Source organism: Astyanax mexicanus, chromosome 10, assembly GCF_023375975.1.
Source record: "Astyanax mexicanus isolate ESR-SI-001 chromosome 10, AstMex3_surface, whole genome shotgun sequence".
In the NCBI taxonomy this organism is placed as follows: domain Eukaryota; kingdom Metazoa; phylum Chordata; class Actinopteri; order Characiformes; family Acestrorhamphidae; genus Astyanax; species Astyanax mexicanus.
Window position 1 is genome coordinate 18935877 of NC_064417.1, and position 20769 is coordinate 18956645.

The 20769-nt window shown below is 35.7% G+C and overlaps 3 protein-coding genes across 6 annotated transcripts; all 3 read left to right on the forward strand.

The window, feature by feature from the left end:
* The first annotated feature begins 256 nt into the window (after positions 1-256).
* Positions 257-7692, forward strand: spon2b (spondin 2b, extracellular matrix protein). Its single transcript, XM_007234034.4, has 6 exons — positions 257-1180; positions 2898-3132; positions 3883-4106; positions 4699-4890; positions 4980-5163; positions 6917-7692. Exons 2-6 carry the CDS (start codon positions 2907-2909, stop codon positions 7093-7095), a joined length of 1005 nt encoding a protein of 334 aa, XP_007234096.3. The 5' UTR covers positions 257-1180; positions 2898-2906; the 3' UTR covers positions 7096-7692.
* Positions 7693-9044: 1352 nt separating this feature from the next.
* Positions 9045-11303, forward strand: si:ch211-255i20.3 (transmembrane emp24 domain-containing protein 11). Its single transcript, XM_007234035.3, has 5 exons — positions 9045-9332; positions 9523-9614; positions 9705-9830; positions 10671-10817; positions 11005-11303. Exons 1-5 carry the CDS (start codon positions 9149-9151, stop codon positions 11152-11154), a joined length of 699 nt encoding a protein of 232 aa, XP_007234097.2. The 5' UTR covers positions 9045-9148; the 3' UTR covers positions 11155-11303.
* A 715-nt stretch (positions 11304-12018) lies between these two features.
* Positions 12019-20242, forward strand: LOC103038391 (probable E3 SUMO-protein ligase RNF212). Of its 4 annotated transcripts, none has more exons than XM_049484156.1 (12): positions 12019-12149; positions 12610-12721; positions 13161-13222; positions 13795-13869; positions 13978-14186; positions 14269-14328; positions 14885-14946; positions 16354-16423; positions 17365-17407; positions 17670-17733; positions 19329-19392; positions 19508-20242. In XM_049484156.1, the coding sequence occupies exons 5-12, from the start codon at positions 14137-14139 to the stop codon at positions 19653-19655; spliced, it is 561 nt and encodes a 186-aa protein (XP_049340113.1). In that variant the 5' UTR covers positions 12019-12149; positions 12610-12721; positions 13161-13222; positions 13795-13869; positions 13978-14136; the 3' UTR covers positions 19656-20242. The 4 variants fall into 4 exon arrangements, with proteins under 4 accessions (XP_049340113.1, XP_049340112.1, XP_049340110.1 ...); XM_049484155.1 differs by having other exon boundaries at positions 12026-12149; positions 14888-14946; positions 19505-20242; XM_049484153.1 differs by having other exon boundaries at positions 12027-12149; positions 19505-20242.
* The last annotated feature ends 527 nt before the right edge of the window (positions 20243-20769 follow it).

Consider the following 20769-nt stretch of genomic DNA (forward strand, 5'->3'; position numbering starts at 1 on the left):
AGGAGACCCAAAATGCTGATCCTGAAGCTCAGTACAGGGTTCCTTTAACTTCCTTGTAAACAGGCGAAATTCATGGAACATATTACTAGTTCCTGTAATACCAGTTTCGGTAATACTAACCCTTCCTTTTGCCTTATCAGTGAAGATACATTTAGGCATTAAATCAACTCTTTTTAAAGGCATAGATTAAGGTTTGACCTTTGATGCTGACTCAGTTTCATCTTTCCTCATGTTTTCCAGAGCAACACCAAACATTTTAGGATGTTTACAGTCAGCCAAGACAGAATGGAATCAGATGAATTACCCACTGATTGATTTTGCCTTTTCCATCTAATCGCAAGACCCTCTATTATGCATCTATCTATCCTCACATTCTGCAGCAGTTCCCCCATGCTGTGACCATATGTAGTGACATGTGTCACTTGTTGGATGGGTCACTCAAGCTGACCTCAGGATGACACCAACCCAGATGTCCAACACATTTGTTTGGGGTTAGCAAACATGGCAAGGAACTAAAGCCACCACAGCCACTGAAGACTCTTAAAAGCCAGCTGAGGACCAGGCTGCACCATAAAAGGCATACACAACTCGCTGCAAATGAAGTGCGAGGAAAACGGATAGAGTTTGGGAAAATGGTTGAGGGGGCAAAACGTGAGCATGTGGAAGCAATTACGGGCCGCATGCGGGATCGGTTAGCTTAAGGGTTAGCAAGGGTTCCTGCCGGGTGCCTGTAACACTGCAGAGGCGGCAGCCAAGTCTGTTTCCCCACTCAAAACTGCCGCCACACCCCACCCTCCTCAATCCACTCCATCTCACTTGAAAAAAAAGATTGCATGGCTCTACAGCCGAGATCTCCCTGAAGAGGTCTGCAAGGGAAAACGGAGAAGAGAGGGGCGGGGGGACTAAACGAAAAAAATAGTGTCTTCTGATTCCAACTATGACCTACTTGCCTTAACCGAGATGCTTGCTCATGGACGAATCCTACACGGAATCGTAATATGGAGTATGGATAGCTCGTTGCTGGGAGGGGTCAGGAGGTTATTGATATTGTTAGGCTAAGGGGACTGTGCAAATGCATAAATAGCTGGAGAGGAGCGTCCAGGTCTCGCAGTCTCTCTCAGACAGCCCAGGCATAGGTGACCTCCACTCCAGTCCAGCTCATCTGTCTCTGCAAAACCCTGTGAGTAATATTCATGCATTCAATCAGCCTTATCGTAAGTAATTATTTGTGCATATGAAGTGTTTTCTTTTATAATCATCAAGTGATACAAATAAATGTATTCGGAGTGTTGCAGCAGGATAGTGCATGGACATTGGTGTTCTTCTGCAAATACTAGAACACTTATGACACAGGAATCTACTGTATGTCATAAATCCCTGCAGATGATTTATCTACTAATACTGCTTAGCTCCTAAAACTCCTGAAAATGAGAATTAGGATTATGATTTACATCAGTTTAAGATTTGGAATAATGTATTTGCATTTATTATATATTATATAGTTAAATATAATATAAACAACAAGGGACAATACAAATGTATTTTCAAATGTATTTTCACAAATGTTTATGGATTTATGTAGTACTTAACATGCGTCCTTTAATTTGTAGCAATTGTGGACCCACTTTTGGTGCAATAGAGAACCATATGTATGTTTAATATACTGTATGGTATGTCTTAATGCATAACACTATATGTATTCTCAAATCATCTAGATTTTGCAAATGTGGTGCAAAAATCTACCAGACAAGTTTACTCGTAAAAAGGCTCCTTAATAAACTAGTATGACTACATAGAACCATGAGAACCAATAAGGTGCTTAAATGCTTTTTTTGCCAAATATAAGTTAAGTCTCTGGTAAGTGTTCTTTATAGCAAACAAAATTAAAAGGGGTATATATTGTACAAAAAGTTCTATTACATTTGTGATTCAAAAAAACTCTTGTTTAGTACCATAATTCCCTAAGTACACTGCAGGGGTGTTTTAGTAAAGTTATGACTATTATTATTTGGATGTCACAATGAATTTTTGCCTGAGTGAACAGTTATTATAATCAAGGAAAACCTCTTTCAGCCTGTTCTTGAGAATTGTTTTAAATATAAAGACATTTGAATGCCACAAAAAGTCCCACCACTGTTATACTGTTATATAAGTTAAGTTAAACACCACACACCTTTATAAACTGTGTTTTTACGGGTACTTTAGTAATATCAGTAGTTCTAGATAAGAACATGACAGCTCAAAAATATTTGGATGCTTAAATTGGTCTGAGTAAACTGTGTCATATTCAGGGAAAAACATTTTTGCAGCATTTTTGGAAGACTGTCTTTTAAATAAAAAGGCCTTTATATTGTACCACTGTTATACAGTAAGCAAGAACCCACTTTTAGTACAGTCAGAAGTTTAATATAAAACCATGACAAAGAATAATTTGGATGTTTGAGGGAATTTTGAGGAAAACATCCAGTTAAGGGATTTTTCACAGAACTTTTTAAAGTACTTTTACAGTATATAGCACCAAAAAACTGTCATGCAAGACAGGAACCGTATACAAGGAGCAGGGCATTTCTCTAGTGGCTTTGCCTCCAATTGTGCAAAATAGGTGCAACCATAAACAATACAACAATTTTAGATGCTTTTATGGGTTTGAGAATTGGTTAAGCAGACCCACATTCCTTCCTCATTAGTAAACATGTCACATGGCCACTGAAAGTCCAAGAGCTTTGTCGCTACTTCTTCACATGTTTGGACTAGTTGCTTTTTTATTTCTTTGTTGCCATTTATAAAGACATGCATGACACATAAAACTATATCTGCTCTCAAGTCTCAGACCATCTCTACTCTGTGGTAGTCATTAACAATCAATGTCTGCTATCTCTGTATCCCTGTTTTCTCAGAGACCCAACATGGAGATGATGAAATCAGTGTTTCAGAGCCATGTGCTGCAGTGGGTCACTCTGACACTGAGCCTGCTGAGTGGAATCTGCACCATGCCTGTGAGTGTGGACTCGGTGTGCTCTGCACCATCCACAGCCAAATACAGCCTGACGTTTACGGGCAAGTGGAGCCAGACTGCTTTCCCTAAGCAGTACCCCGTTTATAGGCCCCCCGCTCAGTGGTCTCCGCTTATTGGTGAGTGGAACGCTTTGACAGCTATGACTAAGGGGGTTTCAACTTAATAGCTTTTGAAAACAGGAGATTGTTGGAGAACCAATAAGGTGCAGACTAAGGTGCAACACTTTTAGTGGGCTCTCCACAGTTCCAAACTGAAGAACCTCATAAAGTTGCTCAAGAAACAAAGCTGTGCAAACATAATTCTTTATTGAGTTAAATGTGTTTTTCATGGCCTCACTTGAATACATGCATAATGTTTAGTAGGTGTGGGAATCACAGGGCACAGCATCTGTAGAGAATAAACTAAATAATAAAATAGTCATAAATATGCAAAAACCAAGAATGGATTTATTGGGGTCAAATGCACTGAATATAACAACCTATATTCTTTACCGCAAGTTTACCCTATTCGTTTGATTAGCACCACCACAAGGAGGAATGAAGCAGTCGCTTTAGTAAAGCAGTAAATTGAGTGCTTGAGTCTTAAGGAGTATAGAGAGCCTATGTTTTAATAAAAAATATTGTTATTTGATGGCACTTATAGACAAAACAATAAAGTATGTTGCAGTACTGATTCTACTCTACCCATAATGTTTATTTATGACTAAAAAAGTTGTAATAATTATGCCATAAAACAAAAAAGATGCAAAAATTTGCCTGAACAGTAATCAGTTAAGTCATTGACAGCTAAATGTTAAATATTTACTGTTACTATATATTAGCGGGCCAATAATGATCTAAATGTATCTTCTATTTGCTATTGTCTAGGGGTAACTCACAGCTCAGACTATCATATCTGGCAAAAGAACGAATACGCAAGTAACGGGGTGAGAGAGTTCTCGGAGAAAGGAGAGGCCTGGACTCTGATTAAGGAGGTGGAGGCAGCTGGGGAGCGCATCCAAAGTGTATATGGCCTCTTCTCTACGCCAGCTGTGCTTGATGGAACCAGCCAGACGACCACAGAGTTTGAGGTTTATGCAAGACACTCCTTTGTAAGTGTAGCATTTTGTGTGTAATGTGATGACATATCGTATGAGTCATATTTCTCCTGTGGTTCAGACTTAACCTCTATTTAAAATTAATTTGTTCTTAAATGACACAATTTAGGAAATATGCATTGAAATTGTATAGTTTATGGAATATCTACATCCTTAAAAAGTTAACCTGATATGTGAGTGGTCCAGCAGATTAAGGTGCTGTCACTGTGCTCCAAGGGTTGCTGGTTCGCATCCCATTATGTGCTGCTTGCCATCTCAGCAGCCAGAGTCTGAGAGAGCACATTTGGCCAAGAACTGATTGGGTATCGACTATTTTAATACAAATCCAGTTCCAGGTCTTTGTTTAAACCACAGTCTCAAAAGCACCATAAAGACTTACTGTATATAGGACATTATTACCTCATTATCCCTCAGAACATTTTTCCATATAAAATACATATACAAGTAAACAGTATTCATTTATTACAACAATTACAAAAAAGGGCCCAAGGCCCACGTGCCAACTCACACGAGCCACAAGCAGTTTCAACTTATACATAGACTGCAAACTCAACAGAATTCTAACACTCTAACGCTCACTTTACAGCTGTCCTTTATTATGCGGCTTGTGCCAAGCCCTGACTGGTTTGTCGGGGTAGACAGTCTGAATCTGTGTGAAGGAGACCACTGGAAAGAAAACATAAGCCTCGACCTGTTTCCCTACGATGCTGGCACTGACAGTGGCTTCACTTTTTCTTCACCCAACTTCGAGACTATTCCCCAAGATAAAGTTATGCAGGTAATCACAACGACTGACCTGAACAGCTTAAAACATTTGCACTAAAGGTTTGTTCAATTTCTAATCAATGTGTTTCTTTTCTTTCTCAGATCACATCATCATTTCCAAGTCACCCAGCTAACTCTTTCTACTATCCTCGACTCAAACATCTTCCCCCGATTGCCAAGGTCACACTCACCAAGATCAAGAGCAATCAGATCTTTAGTCTGCCCATTGAGCCCACACAGTCCAACCAGATCCCCACTGGCAATGAAATCAATGAGTCTCTTATAAGTAAGTTTTGCACTATTTTACAGTTATATAATCATTTGTGCTCTAAACAAGCCACAAAATTGTAATAATGTGCAATACAAACATTGTGGTAATTAGGGCCCTATGACATCAGTTTTTTGGGGGGCAAATTACATTTTATTTTTTTCTGTTTTCAGTTTTTATCACTTAAAAAAAAAATGGTGTGCTGGGTTAGTGCTGGAGATAGAAGTGCATTTTTTGCTTCTACCATTTGTTTCAACCATTTTAACAATTCGGATGATTTAAAAAAATGTTACATTCCATATAACTAGTTCTGACACACTTCTATAACTAAATACTATAAAAGTTTTGAAATTGCTTTTGTCATTTATGTTGCGTTGGAATTTTAACCTTAAAACCTTTAACCTTTTAACCATTAAACCTTTAAAATAAGTTGTGATCCCTCTTATAATACAATAAGAAAAAAAATACATGACTGAGTTAATCTAACTAATATCAGTCATAATGTTTTGTATTAATATTCAGAACTAGGCCTGGGCTTTTATGTGTTAACTGTAATTTTGCTTTTGCAGACAAAAATGTGCTTTTACTGTATCCAGTGATAGCACTGCTATTCCACACTGATTTATATAAAGTCTAAAAGCCTCTGAAAATTCCTCCAAGAGAATTTATGGTAATCAGATCTAATGCAGCCTTGTTGCAGATTGTGTCAGCAAAACTGTTCATCCATTCCCATGGTGACTAAAACAACAAACCCCAAACATGGATTATGCAGGCCAGGGCTTTGGAGGCGTTCTGCCACTCAGCTGTCAGGATGTGTTTGTCATGGAAACGAAATGCAATGTCAACTCCAGCCATCCTTTTATTTCCATGTTCCATCCTTCTGCTTTCCTGCTTGAGTCTGCGAGAGAGATTAACATTTTACAAGGTCGTGACTTGTGGAAGAGCCCACTGACAGAGAGGATTTCCAGTCCAGCTCAATATGTTGGATATCTAGGATTATTTATTTTACCTCAGTATATGGGGGACCTTTGAAGGAATGTTTTTTTAGCAACTGCAACTCAAACACTGTTAAAAGAGTATAGATTAAAATATTGTATAGATTAAAGGGTGCACTTCAGCCAATAGTCACGTTACAGAATCTCTACAGCACAAATTTTCTTTTAAGAGACTAAAACCTAAGAAGCTGACATTTATTCCCACCTATATTAGGAATTGTCTGGGAAGTTTAGTTTGTTGATTATACATTTGATTGCACATGGATGCAGCATATGTCTGAAAGGGTTGTGTTACATAGTATTTGTGAGTATTGCATGCTGAGTGGTATAGTAAGAGGAGATTTATGGATACAGAAAAGAAAAAAATGTATTTGAACCAACTCAATTACATTAATGGATGAAAGGCTGAACTACAATATTACATAAACATAACAAATAGCCTTTTACGCCAGAATTCATATTTTCTAAATTTATGATAATGTTTTTTTTATGTTATATTGTATATTGTAAAACCATCTAATATTAGGAATGGTATAAGCGAAATCCAGCTAGTTCAGGCATCAAGGTTGACTAATATTGTTGTTGACAATAACAACTGTTTATGTTTAAAATTGAATATTAAACTGTACTGTAAATGTGTAGCAGTTCTCTTTGCAAAACTGACCCAGAATCCTGAGAGGTTTAGTCATAATTCCTGAGTCACAATTTCTTGGTACCAGTCCATCTCCACTCTCCTCCCACACATTTTTGTAAAGTGTCCACTGTTTTGTCCTCAGATACCCCTCTCGACTGTGAGGTTTCTGCCTGGTCACCTTGGGGTCTGTGCAAAGGTCAGTGTGGTGAGAAAGGAGTGAGACATCGGACGCGCTACATCCACATACATCCAGCCAACAACGGCGCTGTCTGTCCGCCACTGGAGGACGAGAAGCCCTGTGTTCCCGACAACTGTGTGTGAGGAGAAATGGTTTGGGGACTTGCCAAATGAGGCCAGTCGGTCTATCTTAACATTTTCCTCTCTACATTGGGGACACGTGCCATGCCCAGCACGAAGTGGTTTGGACTCCAGATTGAAAAAAGGGGCTTGTTACCAGAATCCCAATTTTCAAACTGTTTACAGAAACCTCTAAACAGCTATTTCCAAACAATTAACAAAATTCCATTACAGTAGAGGTTCTTCAAGACCATAATGCACACCAGCAGGCATACCATACACACTGAAGCTGAAATCAATGTGCCCATAATGCTGTTTAAGAGACATTCAAATAAGAGCTAGACTGCACATAGTTTTTATTGCATACAACATTAAATACCTTTCAGTACTGTAAGAAAATCAGCATTAGCTAAGCTATGAACTGATGCCCTTATGTGGAATGAGTGGCCAGACACAAATCAACTGTATCAAATCAAGTAATTAAAACAGATAAAGGGCATATAACTAATGTGTTGTGTATAATGTGTCTGTGCTGTATGTGTTTGTACCTGATTGTACATTCATTGCAATACACTGTATATATACACTGTAAATATGAACAAATAAAGTGTTTCTTGTCAACATGGACATTGTTAATCTTTCAAGAAGTAGGTGAAATTTTGACACATTCCATTTTGGGAGAAACTGTATCTCACTCACTCACTTACAATCTATAATAAATGGGGTAAAGTCATCTTAACACCACATACACTATATTGCCAAATTCAAATAATTGAACTTAGGTGTTCCAATCATTTCCATGGCCACAGACGTATAAAACCAAGCACCTAGACATGCAGACTTCTTTTACAAATATTACTGAAAGAATGGGTCATTTCAAGGGATCAGTAAATTCCAGCATGGTACCGTGGTAGTCCACTTGTGAAATTTCCCCACTACTAAATTTTCCACAGCTGTCAGTGATGTTATAACAAAGTGAAAGTGAATGGGAATTAAAGCAACTCATTTTGTCAGTGTAAAATAACAAGGTCTTAGAGAGCCAAGTCTGGCAGGACTGGGGCAGAAAAGTAGGAACTGGGCATCTCAATACATGAGATGAATAGATAGAAAGAAAGCAGAAAGGAAAAAATAATCTAGAAAGATTGTAGCAAATCTTGGCAAGTTTACACAGTACAAAAGCCTGATACAGAGGGTAGACAGGCACCAGCACCCAACCAAGAGTTGGGACTAAATGTCATGCCTTTACCACATATGTTTATTACACTCGTGCACAACAAATGACTGCAGTCAATAAAGTCTTTATTCACTATAGGTGGGTCCCAAAATGTTTGTAAATGACTGCAAGTTTATGCTTATGAGCTTGAGATTAAGAGGTAATGATTTGACAGATTTTCTTACACTACTCCAGCTTTAACAGTAGGGGTGTACAAATAAATGAGAATATTAAAGTATTGACAATACGACATTAATGATCAATAACACTACTGATTTGGAATTAATATTTTGCAAGTAAAAGACTGGTGTCAGACAGCTGTTCAGAGAGCAGATCACACTGCTCTGATTGTAGTTGAATAAAAAATTATTATACTCAGATTTGCAAGTGATGGTGTGTTTTCCAAATTTTTTTTATATTTCCTGAAATTTAATTTGAAAAGAAAATTGCGATATGTTGTCAGGCTTAGAGAATTCAAAATATAGAGAAATCATGCTGCCAGGTTTTTGACAATTCACAGTGCTATTTAACAGTTTATCTCGTCAGTTTAACTGACTTCTGCTGTTAACACTATAAACTTGTTTTGTTAAACATACATTCCAATCTCTAAAATTCGTTACTGGAAGAAATGTTAAATGCAGTCAGCAAGTTGTAATACAGGGGCTGCTATGAGGCAGAAAAACTAATGGAGAACTATTAATAGGTGAACTATTTAAGTTTTTTATCAACACGGTTGAGCACTTGCAGGAGGCTTATCATTCTCTTCTAAACATTGTTTAAGCACTGAGTAGCACACGAAAAAAACTCCAGGTGGACATTTCCCATGCTAAACTTCACACACTCCTGGATTTAGCCATCTTATACATGTTAGAACACTGTTGTGTTTCACCTCTGAAACATTACTTTGGTATTACTACAATGAAATTAAGCTGGTGTTACCTCTTGGCTGCATGCTTTGTCAGTTTGTCGTTTGCAATGTACTTCGATTTGGTGGACCAGAGGGAAAAGTGTATCATTGAGGAGATTCCAGAGGATGTTCTTGTCACAGGTGAGGAAAATATGTTAGGTTGTTCGTATGATTGTGGCTTTTAGATATGCCAAGATATGTCAGCTGGGGTGTCGAGGCAGACACGTATTATCATGTAATTTATTAGCAGTGTAACTGAAGCACTGAAATTGTTAACATTTAATCAAACAAAGGCTCTGCACCATGTTACTGACTGTTCTCTTCTCTCTAGGTTATTTCTTTGTAGAGCACTGGGACGAAAAAAAGCAAGACAATTCTCCACACCTTGGTGTAACTGTCACTGTCAGAGACCCTAACAATGAGGTTAATGAAGATTATATTGCTGCTGTTTTCCAGTGTAATTCTATCTAACAGCACACAGAATAAGAGTCCGCCATCTTTCATTATATCCAGGTATTGCTGATGAAACGCTTTGGCCGATATGGGAAATTCACCTTCACGTCTCATGCTTCTGGTCAACATTTCCTGTGTGTGAAATCAAACTCCACCAGATTCTCTGCGTTCGCAGGTGAACGACTGGTGAGTGAAGAATAAGGTTAGATTATACTTCATATTTTACTTACACTGTGTGTTAAAGTATTTTCAAGAGCACTCCACCCTGAGTGTTTTCACTTCAGTGTCTCAGATACACTTTATGCTAACTGAGTTGTAGGGCACAGAGTAGAACATTATTCTAATTTTAAAGGAGATAAGTATACAGAAGACCCTATCCTATAGACGTTATCCTGACCTAAATTTTTTGTTATTTGATGTCATGACCAACATTTAACCTAATGTCTATTGATGTTGATGGCCAGCTGGGGAGTTTTACAATATGAAACAATAGGACTGTCACCATAACATTTTTTTGTGGATGATATATATAAACTAACACTAATGTAATTTTAATACCTAAACTACTGCAGTCCACACTGTGTGTATGGAGTTATTAAAGCATCGGTCATTGTGCATGAGTGGCATAAATACTGTTCAGTGTTATATAATATTTATGAACAAACGCATAAATACACATAATAGACAATATCACGATTATCAGATATTATTGAGGTCATGTCAATTCTTGTACAATAAATCGATATTGTAATTGTTGTGACAGGCCTAAAAAAAAATGGAATGTGCGAGAAACATGATTAATTATGATTTTAAATTAGTTTAGGCCCCTCAAAGTTTTTTCAGTATTTTCAGTGATATTAATCTATTTTTAATAAAGGGGCCAATTGGCATATAATATATTTTCAGTGTAGCTGATAAGTTGAGCAGTAAGTGTTGAACCATGGTGGTTTTAAATGCATATAGTGCCAGAAATCAAAATCTAATCAGTAAAGTGCATTATTTATTTTCTTTACTCCTAATATGCAGAAAGTGCATCTAGACGTCCAGATGGGAGAGCATACCATTGATCCCAGCGCTGAGAAGGCAAAAGAAACATTTAAAACCATGGAGTACAGAATGCAACACCTCATCGACCAGATGCAGTACATCAGCAAGCAGCAAGACTTCCAACGAGTGAGGCAGCTATATATTCTATTTTATATTTATACTGTAATTGTAATTTTATTATTTATAATAATAATAAATAGATCCACCTTGCAGATACCAGAATTAGTGCATTTTAGACCATGTTTCTTCATTTGTACTGGCTTACGAATAATTTAATGCAGTTTGTAACTGTTTATTGTACTGTTACTTGCAGGAACGTGAGGAACTGTTTCGTGAGATGAGTGAAACCACAAATGGAAGTGTTCTGTGGTGGGCACTTATCCAGACTTCAATACTGCTCACCGTTGGATTCTGGCAAATGAGAAACTTAAAAAACTTTCTGATTGAAAAGAAGTTGGTTTAACTGCTGAACTCAATTAAGCTAACCATCCTGTTAACATCCATGACTTAAGCCTGCCTGGTGTTAATGCTGTTAGCGCGATTGGTTACATTCATTACTATTGTGTTCAAATGTGCATTGACTTAACTGATTAATAAAGTCGTGTTACTACAATAAAACATAATCAGAGCCATTTACTTTAAGAACACACCCATATTGGAGCACTATCCGCTGAGGTAAAGGAAGCCTGTTTTTCTACAGGTGGCACATAGCATACGTTAAATGGGTTCTTCATTTGCAGTTGCTCAACAATAATGCCCAGCCTGATCACAAAAGATTTGACCAGCTTGACTTATCAGCTTACCAGACGACTAACATTACTTATCACCATTAGAACAGCAACACTCAAATAATGAGCATCAAAGCTAAACAAATAACAAAACCTGGTCTTGGTTGTATTTTAAGCTGGGGCAGGCACACATAAATTATTTACATCAATACATTTCTCTGTTTTTTCAGTATCAAGATTGAAAAATAACATTTCTAGAAAACAATATTTTATTTAATAATTGTTTTCTCACTTAAAAAAAAGTTTTTGAATTTAACATCAGTTCAATAAATTGTTCATTTAATTTTCCCTGACTTAAAAAAAATACTGTTATATTAAAATAATATTTACTAATTAATTATTCCTTGAATTTAACAATCCTTACTCTTAGTCTAGTAAAATTCCACCAATTTAACAAATTGTTCCTTGTCATAAATTGTTATATATATATATATATATATATATATATATATATATATATATATATATATATATATATATATATATATATATATATATACATATGTGTCACTTTAAGTACTATAAGTAGACAATAACTATAATATCTATTGATATTTAACACCATCCTGCTGATGGTGAGTAAGTAACGCTAGCTAACTAAAAAGCTAACGACAAACCCAGCAGGGCAGCACGCAGCACTGAGAGCAGGGTAAATCTACAGAATTCACAGGTAATGATAGTATTTTAATTATAATTTATTATAACAGTTGTCTAGACCCCAGTAAAAGCATTTAAACAAATAATTGACTAATTTTCTTTACTGCTAGCTAACTAGCTAACAGAGCACGTTAACTGTCCACCTAGCTAGCATTAGCTTTTTACCTTAGCTAAGCTAAGCTAGCCTGCTACATTTTAACTTACCTCTGCAAACTGTTACAGTTAGCTTAGCTTAGCTAGCTAATTAGCTAATGAAATTCTTCATGTCTAGTTGCTCTTTGCGCTTTATTCAGTTAAATAGCTAACCTAGCTACCTGTTTACATAGATAGCTACCCAGCATGCGAAGCTAAGCTAGCTAAGACAGATATTAACAGTCAGCATGCCTTCAGCATTGCTTCCTCTGTTAATTAGTTTGAAATCTGCATTTTTACTCAGAATTCTGTACTTTTTAATTACTGCTTTAATCAAACAGAATATGCCCCACTGGATCTGCTGTAACTCCTGCTTTAAGTCTCCAGGAGCCGACCGACAGCTGGCCGTGACAAACTGTGGTCATACCGTTTGCAACGTTTGCTTTCAAAAAGGTAAATTAACACATGTTATGTGTTTTATAAGCACTGGGGTGTCCAATATTAAAACCAAAATCATATTTTACTCTGAAAGATTGATTTAGCGTGTATAGTCAGTCTATAAACAACAGAGCACATGTCTGCATTTCAGTGTCTTACATTACTAACAAAATCCTATTAGCTAAAATCCATTATTCACATAAAACAAAGTGTATGATAAGTTCTAGGTTATTGCAAAGCTGCATTGTTGTAAATGTTGTACTGAGTTGAATTAGAGCATAACAGTTTATTTAGTCTTGTTAAATCCCTCCTCATGATCTCAGTGCAGAGTAAGACTGTTTGAACTGTTTGAATGTTCAGCCATCTAGTGGATGTTTTACAGTTGTACAGCTGTTTCACCAAATCTATGGTGTGTACTTGATGTGCAGTTACTAAAAAAAAATTTTTTCTTTAGGTAAAGAAGGCGAGTGTCTGATCTGCAAAGCAAAATGCCAGCTTTTCCCGCTCTCAGACAAGGTAAGACTCTTTACTACATTTCTATCCATGTGTATTAATCATATATTATAGAGTTGCACAGATTATTTAAATTCTTTTTCATTAAATAAGAAGGTAGGATTTTGTGCCAAACAAAGAAAAAACTTATTTCAGTAATGATTTATCACTGACGTGGCAACTTAAGACTAAACATAATTGATTATTAGTATTTTAATTATGGTAGGCCTGTTACGATAACTACCTTTTTAAGTAATTGCGATAAATCATTTATATGATATTCTACTTTTGTCACAAATGTATTAATCTGATATGATATATAATAATATTACACCTTATGTAAAATTACAATAAACATAGAAATGAATTATGAAATATTTTGAAAAAGGTATATTTTTTGCATTGTTAATTGTACTCATTAAAGTCTTTTTCATCCATTGTACAGTAAATTAATAATATAATTATTGTGAAAGCACAGGTTTATTGTTTATTGATCATTGAAAATGCAAAACTACATTTAGTTCTGTTACCAATATTGCAGTTTTCCAAAAAGCCAATTAAGTAGGATTATCATTTTCCTATGCATTTTATTTCAGAGCAGCTCAGAGGTCAAGGCTCTCTTCTCAGACATCAATACAGTTGCTACCAGATACCTCTCAGAAATAAGCAAAGTAATTATTATAGTGGTTATGCCCTGGCTGCCATTGTTATAGTTTTATTATTCATACATTTGTAATACTTCATACCAATTTTACATAAAATGTTGTTCCACTATTTAGGTCTTGCGGTTCCAGGCAAGACACCAGAAAAGGTTACTGACCTACTATGAGCAGAAGGCAAGACTTATTTTCATAACTCTAATATCTGAAATATGTTGGTTATAATGTCCTTTTAAAGAAATGAGACTTGTCTGAATATCCCTTTTACAGAATGCAAAAATGAAAGAGACTTTAACCAAAATGCAACAAGAGATGCATCAAATGTCAAAGTAAGACTTTTATGAGTTGTTGGAAGGACTCATGACTCAGCTGTAAGATTCACTAGCTAAATGTTCTTCCTTTTCTGCACAGAAAAATGACAGAACAGAGTGCTTACATATCAAAGTTAGAAGTGGCTCTTCAGCATCAAAGGTATGTTGTCCTTCAGTTTCCAATATAACAATGTATTAATATTACTCTATAACAGCCCATGGTGGCTTTAAAAGATATGGAAAATTCCTTTGAGTGCTTTCACTTTATCCCATGAAGCCCCTAAGTAACATTAACTGACAAATACACTTTAATAAATTTTGTCTGTCAAAAGTTTGTGATAAATATTGTGTATTGTCTAAATGTATAAATTGTAACTTATTTTCACCATATCACCCAACCCCACATTCAAATTATGAAATTGTTATGACATACAAAAAAAGTAATCTTTATTTTACTTGTAAATATAGTTGTGGGTATATTTATTTGTACTTTTATGTGTAATTACAGGTCAGGGAGTGTAAGATTCATTTTAAATGAAGGCTAATGTTGTCCTGATAATATGAATCGTTAAAAAGTCTCTATAAAGATGTAGATCTGATATTAATAGTAACATTTTCGTATTTGATATCTAAAATTATGGCATTATTGACTAAAATGGTTTGCCATAGTTTAAAATGTTGCTCTTTATTTTGTAATCTGCTTTTATATTTCTCAGCAGTTCCAGATTGGGATCAATGTCTAACAGGGAGGTGCATGCATCAACTAGTTTTAAACCAGGTGAAGTAGTAAATAGTTTTTACACCGTTGTAAGTCTTAAAAGATGTCTTTCTACCGTCTTCTGGTTATGCATGGTGGTGGAAATTAAATGGGAACTCTGTTTAATCATGTTACCAACTGAACCTATCATTTACTATTACAAAGCATGCTGACCAGTAGTCCAGACTGTCCAGATAAATGCTATTCTAAAGTTTGGGCCCTCAGATAATTTTCATAACTTTTCCTTTATAAATCATTGGTTGTTCAGATCATCAATTTTAGTTAAAAAAATATTATATAACAGATGAACACAGTGATATTTGAGAAATGAAATGAAGTTTATAGGATTTACAAAAAGTGTGCAATAATTCTTCAAACAAAATTAGGCAAGTGAATAAATTTGCTAAAATCCCAGGTGCTTGCTCACTCTCGTGCTGTTTTTTGCTAACTCGTGCTGTCTTTCTTATTCTGTTCCCTCTCTCACTTGCCATGTCCCCCCCCCCCCCCTCCTCCCCTCCTGAGATATTATAATACAGTGAAGAAATCTCCTTAAAATCTGACCTTAACAACACTACACTGCCCTTACTGCCCTCTCTCAAATATACAGGGAACTAGCAGCATTAAAAAAAAAGTGATTGACACCACTAAAATGATTTAATTTAATTTTGACAATGTAATGATGATATGTTTTAAAAAGAACTCTTAAAACTTGAATGCATAAAGCAATATACATAGGAAAAATATTTGTAGTTTATGCATAAGCAATGATTTTGTTTAGTAATGTGCCACAAACATGCTTACTGTTAAGTGATGGAGCCTTCCATACTTCCACAGTGACAGTATGAGACTGAGATTACTCACGTCTGCTGATAAATAAATACGTTGTGTAAGAATAATTTTAGTTTTTTTTTTTTTTTTGGTTACAATTAAGAAAAAGGTATCAAAAAGTTTGTGTATTGGTATTGAATTCAAAGTATTGTATCAGTATCGGTATCAAACATTTTAAAGCGATACCCGGCCTACTAAATATTGATGTCATTTTTCTGTTGGGGTGCCCAAACTTATTCACATGGCTAATTTTGTTTATAGAATAGTTGCACACTTTCTGTAAATCCTATAAACTTCATTTCACTTCTCAAATATCAATGTGTTCATCTGTTATATGATATATTTAACTGAAATTGCTGTTCTGAACAATCAATGATTTATAAAGGAAAATCATGAGAATTATCAGGGGTGCCCAAACTTTTCATACTACTGTACAGTTAGACTAGGAGATCCACTGGAAGAAACATGTCTAACAGAAGAGGGAGCTATTGTGTCGTTTATATCATACCTCAGTGTCTATAATATATGAGAATACATGAGAGAGGATTTGATTAGTAGACTATTTCTATTTTATTCAAGTGTTTTTCTGTCTTTTAACAGCAATGTCCTCTGTGGCAAAAATTCCCTACTCTTCTCCGATGTCTTGGAAGCATCAGTCCACCTCAAGCCTGTAAGTACCCGGAATGCATGAATCTTTTATATCATTCTCATGAATAAACAACTATTATAATATCTGCCCTGTTTAACAATGAATATAATACAAATATACTTTTTAAAATATTATTTTAATTAAAGATCATTTGTTACCAGCTTTAAAAGGGAATCAGTGTAATGAAATGTTACATATGATGTAATGTACTCTACAAATAGTCAGCAGTCCACAGCCCCCCTCTGGCCCCCGGCCCCAAATCTGCTTGGGCTGAATGACCGTAAATGGTTGACATATGGGGACTGTGGCACAGTGTTTGCTTTAGCATTAGTATAGGCGTTGGGGGTTGTCTCCACTGCTTTCCTCTGCCTCGCCGCAGACCCCTCCTGCTCCAGAGCTGCTATCACAACAACCATGTGCTCCAAGCCAGAGAGGTGATCCTGTCCATGTAAACCCTGCATATCCTGCCTCCATTCATCATGCTCCCCGATTAGTCTATAGTTGTTTAGATAAGCTTAGCTCTTATGGAGTAGGCGCCCACCACGGTGCGAAAGGGCTGCATGAGTGATGGTATAATGGTCTGGATGGCTTGACGTGTGATGATGGTAAAGATTAAATAGTGTTAAAGGCAGTGAGCTGGTGAGGAATTCCAAATCCACGATATTAAGGATTTAGATTGATACAAAAAATTAATCGACAAGCTTTAGTAACATAAGGGGGCGCTGCTGAATTAGTTTCAAAAGTAACTACCTGAATTATCTGTCTGAATCACTGTCAATCATCAGTGCCATTAGTCTGATACAAACACATACACTTTTTTTTACTACATTAACATTCATGCCATTAAGCAGACACTTTTATCCACAGTTCTGCTTAGTTGTTCACTCAAAGTATGAATAGGCTGGAGTCCAAAAATACCTCCCAGCTGGAATGTTTGAAATATTCGTATTATTCTTTATCAGGATTGACAACATGGACATTGACAGCAGAGGGATTTCCTATAAAGTAAGTTTACTCTGCATATTAAATCTAATTAATTAATTATAAGCTTAAATAATTAAATATTATTATAGTAGGCTCTTTAAATGAAGCAGAATTGCAGAATGAGTCACATTGTTTTTCCAGTTTTTTGAGTATTTCTATTTCTGTTTTGTTAATGGGCCGACCTCTCAGTCAGTTATTATTAGGAGGTTTTGTTTGATTGTGTAACTACAACCCAGTCAGCCAGTAATAGACAGTGTGTGAAAATTCCTTCTGTCTTTTATAGCCTGAAATGTCTGGAAGCGTTTCAAGACTTTGTCTTATCAGCTCTCCAAAAGATGGCCGGATAGGTTAGTGTTCACATGTCAATGTATTTTTTCCTGCTTGATTTCATGCGTTTTTCTTTCTTGCTTGCTTCTGCTTGCTTTATGTTTTGGCCTGCGTGTGTCTGTGAGGTACTATATTACACATTTTTTCACTCAAATTTATAGTTAATTAGGTTAAGTATACCTACTTTCTTTTGATGATGTTTGGGTAACATTCTCATCTCCTCATAGCAGTACTTTCTATTCATTATCATATAGTATTACTATATGTCACATAATTTACATACAGTCATGCTTGAATATTTGTGGACCCTTTCGAATTTTCTATATTTCTGAAAAGGTTTTACCTAAAACCTCATCAGATATTATAAGCCTTATAAGCCTTAAAAGTTTAGTCAATGAAGAAAATTATACATTATTGCAGTCACTGCAATTGTAATTCTTTATTTTTCCAGTGTGTACTTCCAAAATTGACATTCACAATATACATTTTTCTTTTTTTTTGTTATCACTTCTGATATCACAATTATCACTTTTTTTTGCCTTCAACATAAAAAATAACGTATACAGAACAAGGAACTATTAACACTGAGGATGCCTTAAATTATTGTGCAAGTAAAACCGATAAAAAAAAAGAAAAAGAAAATAGTTTTCTGGGTTGTAGTTAAGTCTGTTTGTTTTTCAATGAATTCTGGTCTTTCATTCTTCATGTAAATTGTCCATTTTGACCATAGTTTTGCAAATTTTGACATTTGCAGCATAAGTGCAAATGTAATTTTTTCCATTACATATATTTCATTGACTATATTAATCCATTCTTCCATTACTGGGGGATCAGGTATATGCCCTGAAAAATATTTTTTAACTTGAAGTAAGAGATATCAGGTCTGAAGTATAGGTAAGGATTAACACAATATTAAACCTTAAACTTTAATCAACAGTGTCACTAAGCCCCCAAAGGACAATATGATGCATTGATTTTTATCTGTTATATATATATATATATATTAACTAGTTTATTTTTATGTAAACAGATTAGTTCTGGGCAATAATACATCATATAAATATCATAAAAAATTAAGCATTGTACCCGGATTATTGATTATGATTAATAAATGAATGTACTGAATGATGGAAATAGTGTTTATCTTTGGTATGAGCTGCCCTATTTTCCCAATTGCTCCTCAATGCTGCATCCATGTCCCAGCCTATGTATGTTTATAATCTGAGAGTAAATGAACTTACATTGTGAAAGTATTAACATTATTTAAAAGAATAAATACAAACATTTACATGGGTTGTCAGTTAGAAATTATGAATGCCTTTGCTGTGATTTGCTTTGATGCTTTGATTCATTTCCATTTAACTTATTTTGTGCCAATATGCGGTTATTTGTCTTTGCGGTCTCGATCCCCAGTGTTTAAACCAGTTCCTAAAAACAAAGAAGCACAATAGATTCATCAACAGATTCAGAATAAATTGACCAATAAAAAACAATCCTATATTACTTGAGATAATACATTAACTTCCACTGAAAGTTTAAAATATTTTTTTTTTCTCCGATAAAATTGCTATTTTTAAATGGAAAGGTTTTGCGTGACAGTTTTGTCTGTTTTTAGGTACTCCCAGAGCAGCAAGCCAGAGCACTATGGGTATCCACTCAGTACGAAGTGCAACTGTGAGGTATTTTCAGCTCACATAACTTACCATTATATACTTAGAACATTAGTGTTTTATGTAGTATGTGTACAAAATAAGTAACACCTAAGCTTTCCTTCTGTACTAATGTTTGCAGTAGGGATCTCTCCAGTAGCCTGAAGGAGTCCATGCTGTCTGCATCCAGTACCGCGCTTTACCACAAAGAGTCTACATGGGAGCTGCCAGGATTCAGACTGGCCACAGCTTACAAGTACCCCTCCACATCCACTCTGGGACCTCCGTCATGAGATATCATAACAACTATCTTTAAATACCACCAGTGACTATAGAACAAGCGCTATATTTTTGTGTGGCTTCAGCGTGAAGCTGCCCTGGAGTTCTGGTGCTCTAGTTAGCTTGCGTGCATCTGCAAGAAAAGATAGAAAAAATATGCATATGTATGCCCATTCTGAACGACTGTAAGCATTTGTAATTTACCTCTGCTGATGCTGCAGTGCTTTGAGATTAACTAGCGCTTTGGGGTATGAAATAATAGCCCCTCTCTGGTTGTGCTTGTTTCCATAAATGTCTCCATATTTGCAGTAATCAATCACAGACCTAGCTGTGAATGTTAATTTTTATGTGCTGTACCGTGATTCAATGTGTGTCATCTGCACCTGTGAATCTGCGTCGGCAGTTTGCGATTTATTCCCCAAAGTCATAAATTCCATATCGCTGAAGCCACATAAACCTGGTTATATATTGACAACATGGTATATGACTTATTATTAAAGTGATTTTGAGACTCTTCTGAGGTTTTTTATGTTACATTTCTAGACACAAATTGCCAAATAAAAGCAGTTTTGTCCATCTAATAAAAGCTGAATAAAAAACAGGCACATTTTGATCAATTTTTCCATCAAGCAAAGCAAAATGACACCTGGGTTGCTTAAAATTGGTATAAAGATATGGAAGATTGTGTACAGTGGCACACACACAGCTTTATAGTTCTCCAAAGTACCACCAAAAGAATGTGACACTCTGGATCCTGTGGAGCAGTGCAACATATGTTCTCTAGAGTAATGGAGCTCCATACAGTACTTTTGGGGATGACCTGTATAAAAGACATTTGTGGTATAGAACTGGTCACTTAGCATTTGTACCTGACCTCACTAGTGATTTTGTGACATTGCTTTGATACAGACAAACTTTGATTAAGTATTATCTTATAATTCTGGTAACAAATAGCCAAATCAAAGCAGTTTGGGCCTATTCTTAACATGTACATATTATAATTCATTTAAAAAGTCTTTGTCTACTAGGTCAAGTTAAAAAGGCCCTCTGGTTGCTTAAATTTGGGATGGAGATATGGAAGAACATAAGAAATGAAAACTCCAAGCCAAAATGAGTCAATCCCAGCAA